The 10,430-nt window shown below is 40.2% G+C and overlaps 1 protein-coding gene across 6 annotated transcripts in view; it reads right to left on the bottom strand.

Annotated features, from left to right (window-relative positions):
- Nucleotides 1-1,103: 1,103 nt before the first annotated feature.
- The window catches only part of LOC124430651 (zygotic gap protein knirps-like), a 203,839-nt gene continuing 194,512 nt past the window's right edge, over nt 1,104-10,430 (bottom strand). For 4 of the 6 annotated variants that reach the window (XM_046977551.1, XM_046977552.1, XM_046977550.1 and 1 more), the window contains one exon: nt 1,104-3,466. In XM_046977551.1, coding sequence (XP_046833507.1) covers nt 2,138-3,466 — 1,329 coding nt within the window. In that variant the 3' untranslated portion in view covers nt 1,104-2,137. Of the gene's footprint in view, nt 3,467-3,549; nt 3,831-4,796; nt 5,317-10,430 lie in introns of those variants that run through there. The other 2 variants (XM_046977553.1, XM_046977548.1) reach the window with 2 other exon arrangements.

The raw sequence follows: 10,430 nt of genomic DNA, 5'->3' as shown, positions 1-10,430 counted from the left end.
ACTATCGATTATCTATTCGATAAAAAATCTCTTTGATGAGACTCCAACTATTTTTTCTCCATTATAACTCTCACGTACCTATCGATCTTCTAATTAAACTTTGCAAATGAATTTTTCTACGAATCTATACGTACGCGTATGATGGACATCTATTATCTATACAGAGATATTCATTTGTACTTGGATATATTTCTTTTTCTTTTCTTTTTTTTTCTTTTTTTTCTTTTTTTTTTTTTATCTTTCTTTGGAAACTCACGATCGCTCATTGTTAGTTCACGTCGGAGGGAATGAAAAATTGTTAATACTTTATATATTTATTCTTCTTCCATTTCTTCTTTTTCTTCTTTTACTTCTTTTTCTTCTTCTTCGAAGAGGCTGACGACGTACGAGGAAAAAGAAAATCCACACGGGATCCGGATACGCGAACCCGCAAGGTCAGACCAGCGTGGGCAGGTATCCGTAACTCGATGATTTTGCAACGATCGCGCTTCCTGCTGGCAATTGATTAATGGTAGCCGCAACGTCGACACCGCGTGCTACTTTATATACGTACGTACGTGTATGTTCCTTGTACATAAGCCTCGTCGTCTTTATATTTCTATATTTATATATCTACACATATATATATATATATAAAAATATATATTTATATATATATATATATATATACAGTTATATCTATAGATACATGTGTATATATATATAGATGTACATATAAATATATAAATATACGTATTATAAATATATATATATAGAGAGAGAGATAATACGCGTATATACCTGCGAGAGAAACGAAGAGGAGTCTCGACGTAAAGGCAGTAAAAGCGTTAGCGCATCGTTCGCAAGGTTACCCGCAGAGATTCGTGATTCAATGATCCATAGAAGCAAGTAAATCGAGAGCAACGCGTTTACTGTTGCTCGATCCTTTCAGGATGAATCTTTCCTTGTTCTATCTGTCTTACCATCTTTCATCGATTTCGATCTCCTTTGTTCTCTCTTACACGTTAAGGTGATAAAACAAAATGTTTTTAACATTAATTTAATATTACCATAAACCTTAAAGGATATTTCAAGGCGAGGATATATAAACGATAATAAAGATGTTGATTAAACAAAAATATGTATTTCATTTGACGCTTAGGTAATGACTGACTACTCGTCTCTATCGCCTTCGTGGATATATTTACAACAGATGAAACAAATACGTCGAGATAATAATAAAAAAAAAAAAAGGAAAACAAAAAAGTGGAAGAAGAAATAATGATGATAGAGAGAAAGAGAGAGAGAGAGAGAGAGAGAGAGAAAGAGAGAGAGAAAGAAGAATAGTGAAAGAAAAATAATCAAAAATTTTTGTCTAACACCAGCAAAGAGGTTCATACACCAAGCAGAAGCAAGAAAGCGATATCGATTTCGCAGACAATTCAACCATCTGACTATTTACATCTGATAGATTATTTCTATATTTATATATATATATATACATATATATATATATATATATATATATAAATGTATAATATATATATGTATATATACATGCATATTATATTATATTATATATCGTGACGGATACTCTTTCAGCGTGCAATTACGATAGATACGCATAGAGTTATTTCGTTCCCATTCGAAATACGCATGATGATTTATTAACAAAAATAATCAGAATTACTTAATAGCTGTGCGTTACACGTGAAAACAGCGTAATTACAAAACGATCGATCATCGTACGGACATGTATACATATCTACGATTTATATAAATATATATATATATATATATACATAAATATATACACATACATATATATTATATGTTATATTATACTGTTACATATGTATATATATAACACATACATATACATATAAATATATATATATATATACATATATATATATAAGAACCTCCTCGATCGAACAATTTGTCTATATGTATCGATTCCAATTAAAGATCCGATAAAATCGATCGAATCGTTATTTAAATCAGAATAAATAAAAAAAAAAAAAAGAGAGAGAAGCGTTCGTGTTGGTCGCTTCGTTGATAACGCTTGGTACCTATATGTACAAGAAATGAACACATATATCCCTATTCATCAGTATATGAGTCCATCTCGAAAAAAAGTTAAAAGAGAAAATTGGGCTCAAAGTGAAACTGGTAACTCCGCGGGCCTCTTCACGGTTAGAGTTAGATCTAACGGTTTCCCTTTCATTGTAGTTTCGTCTTTGATGCTATCCCTTTCTTCCTCTTTGCCATTAGATTCCTCATCTTCATCTTCGTTATCCTCGTCCTCAGCAATAGTAGCTATACCTTGTCTACTTGGTCTCGGCGAATTACCGAGTCTCGATCTAACGCTTAGATCAATCGGTTCATCCTGTTCGATGGCAAGTCCACCTGGGCTTGGACTAACGAGGAGTAAATCGCCGCCACGTGGCGAGTGTTGCGAAGTGGCTGGCGTTATCAGACCAGGCGCAGGATATATTAAACCGAGCGCATGAGGATGGTAACCGGCGGTAAGTGTGACCGTGGCATTGATCTTCCTCGCAGGGAAATCACGATCTGACAAAGTAGGGGAGGCAGCATTGGACTTGAAGTAGCTCAAGGCTGAGTTGCTTCTCGATTCGGTATCGTGTAGTCCGTCAGCGCCACCATCGGTGGATGAGCCACCGCTATCGCTCGGCGTGTCGGTCGACCTTTTGTAGCTTGGTAAGAACGGTCTAAAGACTTCCGGTGGACTACTCGCTGCAACTACATCCTTATGGGCAAAACTTATTGGATATATAGGTGATGAGATTGGTTGCGATAGTTGTTGTTGTTGTTGTTGTTGTTGTTGTTGCTGCTGCTGCTGTTGTTGCTGTTGTTGCTGCTGTTGTTGCTGTTGTTGTTGTCGTTTACAAACAAAGGGCGGCGTGGCTTCTCTCGGCGGCGTCGAAGGTGGCTGCTGTTGTTGACTACTACCATTGATCCTATCGCGTTCCCTGCGCCAAGCTAACATACGCAACTGATTCTGTAACGCCACGTCGTCCGGGTGAGGTGACTTGTTGCTCCGCTCTCTCTCCTGCTTCAACATCGCCACGTGCAAAAGATGAGACTGCAATGCGAGATCATCTTGGCTTGGCGAGGAGGCGGGGTCCTTGGCATCCTTAGAACCGTAAATGGCACCGGTAGCCTGTTGACCTTGAGACTGCGGTAGGAATCCCGGAAGGAAGGTAGGGCCAAACGGAGAGGGGGCACCCGGTGACACACCGACGCTCTGGTTTCCATTTGTTTGTTCCTGAAGTAGACAGTGGATCTTGAACCAGTTGGAGCGCCTGCCGTAACGTGAACCGGACTTAGACATGCCGACTATAAGACATTTCTTCAACCGGCAAGCCTTGCATGCCGTACGATTCTTCTTATTAATCACGCATACACCTCCGTTCTTGCATTCCGAAATACTACCAAGGTTGTTGTACGTTCGGCCAAAGAATGACTGCAATCAAAAATATAACGAGTTTTACAAAAATTATTATTTTCTTTCTTTTTTTTTTTTTTTTCATTTCTTTTTTTCGTTACGTTTGTGTTCGCTGTGTGTGAACGTGATGGTTGAAACGTGTGCGTGTATACATGAGAGAGCGTATATGTGTGCGCGCGCGCGCGCGTACGTATATCTACGTGAGATACATAGGAGGAAGAAAGCATATTCTCGGTCGTCGGGTCGAACCATATAAAGGGTCGAGCAAGATCCTTCCCCTTTCGAATACAAGCCACGCGTTTGCTTCTCTACCGGATTAAACGTCAGAGTTTAATGTTACGCGCGTCACGAGAATTAGCATGCCTGCGCGCCTAGAGAAGAGAAGAAGGGAAACGAGGAAGGACGAACGGACGGACGGACGGACGGACGGACGGACGGATGGATGGACGGACCAACGGACGGACCAACGGACGGACCAACGGACGGAGAGTAGTATATACGTGGCGTGGCCGCTCGTAAAGTTAAACGCCTGTCGGCCGACGATAAAACCGCCTCGAAGAGGCTCGCGCACTTCTTCGAGAGGTGCACCTTAGAGCGCGAGCAGGCCCGCTCGCACGCTCATCGACCACTAATTTACGACGTGGCTCTCTTTTCTCCTTCCTTCTTCTTCTACTTCTACTTTTCCTTCTTCTTCTTCTTCTTCATCATCATCTTCATCTTCCTCATCTTCCTCCGCTCCATCCTCTTCCTTTCCTCTTTTCCTTATTCCAACTCCTTCTTCTTCCTCTTACTCTCATTTTCGTTCTATCATCGAACAAATACATTTCGCGGTACAAGAAAATATTTCTCCTTCCATTCGAATTTTTTCGTAAACTTTCGCTTTTTTATCTTCCCCATCTATCCACCCACCACCCATCTCCCTATCACCCAGCTAAATACAATTCTCTTCATCTCTTTGAGTTTCGAATCGAACATTACAGAACAGAGATAAAAAGTGATACGATCCGAAATGAAATCGAATTTGGTTACCTCTCTCTTAACATGTACGTCACAGATTTGGCATTACGCTCGATGGTCATTGCGTGAGCAGAATCTCTGCGATGATGGTCTCTTTTAAACCGTGAGACCGAATCCATTTTTCGAGTTGGTCAGTTATATCAAATTGTTCTAGAGTTTTATTTACACACACACACACACACACACACATATATATATATATATATATACATACACATGATGTACCAGAGGAGAAAGGAAATAGACGATGATGGAGTAAGTAAGATGTCCGAGAGGATATTCGTGAAAATCCTCGTGCGAGCTATTTAGCATAATCATTCGAGGACCGCACCTTTTTGGAAGATTGGAAGAAGAGCATCTGCTTATGCCGATGATATCTCGTTGTGAATTGTATCGGCGTTGAGTCACAAAGAATGAAAAAGAGAGAGAGAGAGAGAGAGAGAGAGAGAGATGTATACACTCACAGTCACACTCATATACACAACACACACATGAATTCCGAGCTCCACCTGACGAGGATCCACGTGGGCGGTTTCGTAACGGTTCGAAATCCCAAAAGCTCGCACGCGTAGCGGTACGTGTCCCAATTGAGACTAACGAATCGAACGACGCTGGATGTGTCGTTTCAGCCTGTGACCTACATAATGAAAATATTTGTTTGACCTTCCGGCTGATCCTTATACCTACTCAACTATATAGGTTATATACGTGTATGTGTATGTGTATATGTGTGCGAGAATGACGTGACGTTCGCATACGCACACATATATATTTGTTTTCTCTTTTTTTTTCTCTTTCTTTTTTCACGCACCAGAATCTAATCCTCGGATGATTTTGAAAGATATAGAAGAAGTAGGATAAATATGGAGGTCTTGTTGAGTGACCAGCTAGTAACTAAGCATAAATAGAAAATAACAGGAATAAAGATAGATCGAAGTGATGTAAACGCGTAGGGGGAGAAGAGGCCAAGAAGAGGAGGAGGTGGGGTGGATTGGGGTGGGGTAGAGGAAGAGAGTGTTTTAGAGAGGGGCAGGATAGGAGGAGGAAGGGGAAGGGGCTTATAGCGGGGTTACCAACACAACGGGATTCGCGAGAGAGATAGAGATTGCGTAAGAAGCACGCGTGTCGCCTCGAGTTTGCAAGTTTTTGCAGTTTCCCGTGGAGTCTCGCGTGTGGACCACATAGAGAGTAGAACAACACCAACGACAACGGCTCACAGGCGGCAGTGGCGGTGATCATGGGGGAGGGAGGCAAGGAGGATAGGGGAGCTGGTTCAAAGGGGAGAGAGAGAGAACGACGACGACGACGACGATGACAACGACGACAAACAGCTAACTCGGACGAGAACAACAAACTCGGAGATTGGAAACGTTCACCATTTAGGGCCACTTGAGAGAGTAGTAACGTATCGTATCGAATCTCAGCCGGCACGTCCGGAATCCTGGACCGATTTGTACCAACGTACCGTAAAGGAAATGACGGAGGAGAAATCGTTGTCCCTGATCGTGAAAAGGAAAAGAAAAGAAAGGAGTGGAGAAAAAGAAACGAGAGGGGAAAAAAAAATAAAAGGAAGAAATGAAGAGAAAAGAAAAGAAAAGAAATGAAAAATATGAAAAAGAGAAAAAGAAGAAAGAGAAAAAAAAAGAACGGGGAGAATAATAAAATAAAAAAAGGACCAGGTAGGAGGACAGATGTGCCCTCTGTAAGATTCGATCGAGAGCGTACGCGCCGTTCGGGATCGATGATACCAGGATTCTCTTTCGATCTTTTACGATTACTTTCGGTAATCCTATCAACATACACCTCCGTCGTTCGAGCTGGAAAGAAACTGTGTTTTAGCACGAAAACGCACGATGATCTCACGGAGAAGTTTTCCGTTCGCTGCTAGCTAACTGTCCTGGCAAACAGACGCGGTCGTTTAGTCGAGTTAAAAGATGAGTTTCTTTTCTGTTTCTATGTCCTTTTTTTTTCTTTTCTTCTCCTTCTTCTACCTCCTCTCTTCTATCTTTTTGAAGAAATAATGTTTCACTTGGACACGCTCGAATGAAGAAGAAGCAATTTATCATTCTTATCTCCGATTGCGCTATAAAGGTGTTTCCCTCTCTCTCTCTCTCTCTTTCTCTTTTCTCTCTCGATCCGTATTATCTCTTTGAAATAAGAAACATTCCGATAATGGAATGACGCGTGTCACCAAGCTTAAATTTACGATAGGTTTAACCGAGCATACCGTACCTACCTAAGTATACTTACTGACATACGATTTCCTCGAAAAATAGTCAAGCAAAAGTCTACGTTTGGGCTTTTCTATATTATTACTATAGGCCATGCGTCTTTGGATGCTAAAGAGTTATATGTACACACAGACACACACACACACACACAAATGTATAGGTAAGTACCTACTATCGATCGTGGTAGTAACAGTAAGTCGCTGGAGTACGTCTACTGCCGTTTCTGGATAGCGGTTACGGTCTTTGCGGAACATACCTACTCACTTGCGATGTAATCGTGCGTTATAGGCACGATCTCGTCGAGAGGACTCGAGAGGACTCCTATATGTGTCTTCTCTCTCTCTTCCTCTCTCTCTCTCTCTCCTCTCTCTTTCTCTATCTTTCTCTCTTGCTCTCTTACTCGAGAAGAGAGGCACCTGTGCCAAGAGGACGAGCCTTTTCTCCTCTTCGTCACACCCACGCGTTGTTAAATAGCTTCGTCTCCGTCTCTCTCTCTCTCTCTCTCTCTCTCTCTCTCTCTCTCTCTCTCTCTCTCTTTATATATATATATATATATATATATATCTTGCATACATGTGTTTATATGCTTCAACGAGCCACGAGTCTCTTCCTCGGTCCATTTAACTTCTCTCTTTCTTTCTCTCTCTCTCTCTCATCTTCGTCGTCGTAATCCCATAGATCCCTCTCTCGTTCTTCTTCTCTATCTCTTTCTCTTTTTCTTTCTCTTTCTCCTTCTTCTTCTCCTTCTTCTTCTTCTTCTTCTTCTTCTCTACGCTCGTGCGCGTATCAACAATCTATATTAAGGACGTGGGAATGTGAAATGGCCTGTCCAGCTATGCCAACGGTGCTATAGGAGCCGCGGTGTGGTCGTGTCGGCTGTCTCGCAGTTTTTCTCTCTCTTTCTCTCTCTGTCTCTCTTTGTGTCGCGCACGCTTTTGCTCTCGACCTCAACCGTTCACAAATCCCACGGGATGTGTTAACCGTTTCCTTTCGTTCATACGATATAGCCCGTTCGATTTTGTGTCTTACCGATCATGGAAATTCTTCCTAAGTTTCCTAATGACGATTATCCCTTGGGATTTCCTACACACGAAATTGGAACGTTCTTGACTTTCTGAATAGAAAGAAGGAGAAAGAGAAAACGAGAGAGAAAAAGAGTGAGAAAGAGAGAGAGAGAGAGAGAGAGAGAGAGAGAGAGGAGAGAAAAAATCATAAAGAAGTAACATCTGTCGTATTCATGGTACTTATATATTATTTCTCTACATATGTACATACGTGTCTCAAGAGAACGCAGAAGGTGAAAATATTGAAACTTAATTCGAATTATTTATAAAATAAAATTTGATAGCAGAAATAAACAAAAAAGAAAAAAAAGAAATGAAGAAGAAAAAATTAAAAAAAAAAAAAAAAAGTTAAGAAACAATAATTCGATCAAAAATGACACATTTCTTTCATAAATGATTTCTCATGTACATACGTTCATGCATTACTCGTAATATGAAAAATATTTATTTAAACAAAATCATGAGACACTATATATATATATATATATACATTGGAATAATGTCGCTTGTCGTGTGCATCGATGTCTCTCACGGTAGAACGCTTCGCGCGTCCACTCGTTAACATCTCCGACGCGCACATTAGCACATGAATGTGCCGTAGCATGTAACTATATCGACGGCGCTATAGTAACGCGCGTGACCCTGATTCGCGTGCGAAGAGAGACAACGACGACGACGACGACGACGACTACGACGATGAATACGACGAAATACGATGAAGTCGACGCGGTTCACGAACGATTCTCGTCATCGCTGAAGATCACCGTTTCCTCCTTCCAAGTTAATCCTCCTTTTGCGAGCTAACTTTCCCAGAGACGATGAACACAACGGACCATGGCCGCCGTACTCGATGTGTGATCTGATTTATGTCTTTTGATCGTCTTACTACTACTAACATCCTATACGTATGTTCCTACTGTGAGGAATTAATTATATAGAATATTGCCGAGAGTAAATCTATAATTTTTTTTTAATTTTTTTTTCTCCCTCTCCTTTTTCTTCATTCCTTTCTTTTTCTTTCTTTTCCATTCCATTTTACGAAATTATTAGCAATCGAAAATCATTAATATGTATTTTCTCCGTAGAGTTATTTTTTTATTTAAAACACAAACGTCGTTCTCAAGCCCGCCGTTTAGAATTTGATAAATATTCCATACATTAGACATATATTCAATGATTTCGTTTCTCTTTCTCTTTCGCTCTTTCTTTTTCTTCTTTCTTTCTTTTTTTTTTTTTTTTCGTAAGAGAAATTTTATCAAGAAATTGATTTATTAAAGTTAATCGAAGTATATAATAACGTTGTAAATAATTATGATCTGTTAAACGAATTAATATCATTTTGGCCAAACGTGTTAATATTTCTCATGGCAATCGTTTTATAAAAACTTATTTATCATGTCGTATGTATAATACTAAAATGTAAATACATCCGTATAGGATCTAATAATAATCGATTCAATCAGTATTAGAAATCCACATCTTCGATTTTCTCACCATAACGATTTTACTCTTTCAAGAATTAAATTAGCATAGCTCGTTAACCATTCATTCGTTCCGGGAAAGGAAATATGCACTTTGTCCGTAATACCGTCTTCATCTAAGATCCCAGACATAGATCCAACGATCTATCGATTTCTTCTTTTCTTTTTTTTTTTTTTTTTATTCTCCCCTCTGACGCATCGGTTAACTTTTACGATCGATTCTTTTCTCGACGATTCCACGAACTGGACGAAAGTGATACGAGTGCAAGAGTTTTGGCGAGTGTCCAAGAAGGCACTAACTATAAACGAAGCTGTTTTGCGAAAGGAACACGAAGAGAAGAAACACGTTTAACGAAGGAACGAGACGGCGGTGTACAATGACGTCATTGAAAAACTACGCAAACCTTGGAGTTAGGTGCATTTTGCATGCGAAACGTGGCGCAAAGATCACTCTCGTTTTCATTTCTAAGCGATTTTCAAGAGAACTCTACGACGCAACGTGGGTAAACTCGTCTATATTCCTTTTGTCTTTGCTCTTCTCTCTCTCTCTCTCTCTCTTTCTTATTATTCTTATTCATCTTATTCATCTTATTCTTCGTTTCTGAATTGCTTTTTAAAGAAATCAGAGTTTTCAAGAATAAGACAACAATGTAGGAACGATATAGACGGCAACCAAGAGAAAGAAGAAAATCTGCTTACGGATTTACGACATCTTAAATAACGCACTCGGCCACGGTCGTTTCTCGTACGAATCGAATTTCCTGCATTGCTGACACGAAATACTTCCACGTAGCAGAATATCGCGACGATTGAATTGCAGATCTTCAACGGCGACGACGACGACGACGACGACGACGACGATGGCGGCGTCGTCGTCGTCGTCGTCGTCGTCGTCAACGTCGTTGTCCTTCCCGTACGAGTCGACAGTTCCTAACAGCAGAAACAATGAACGACGGTTATTGTATGCTGATTCTCTCTTTCTCTTTCTTTCTCTTTCTCTCCCCGTCGTGGTTTTGAAAGTACGTTTCTCCCGAAGTTGCACGGCACACGCGGTAATAAAAATTTCAATGTGGCTACCTGACTCGGCCCCGAAACTTCGAAGCTTTGATTTTCACCCGTCGAGAAAGCGTCCGTGTTGGGTATACGAACCTGTAATATATAACTATTATACCTTTTATATATATATATA

The sequence above is a fragment of the Vespa crabro genome, chromosome 19, assembly GCF_910589235.1.
Source record: "Vespa crabro chromosome 19, iyVesCrab1.2, whole genome shotgun sequence".
NCBI classification, from domain to species: domain Eukaryota; kingdom Metazoa; phylum Arthropoda; class Insecta; order Hymenoptera; family Vespidae; genus Vespa; species Vespa crabro.
The sequence above is the reverse complement of the archived record's forward strand: the minus strand, read 5'-3'. Positions and strand labels throughout refer to the sequence as shown.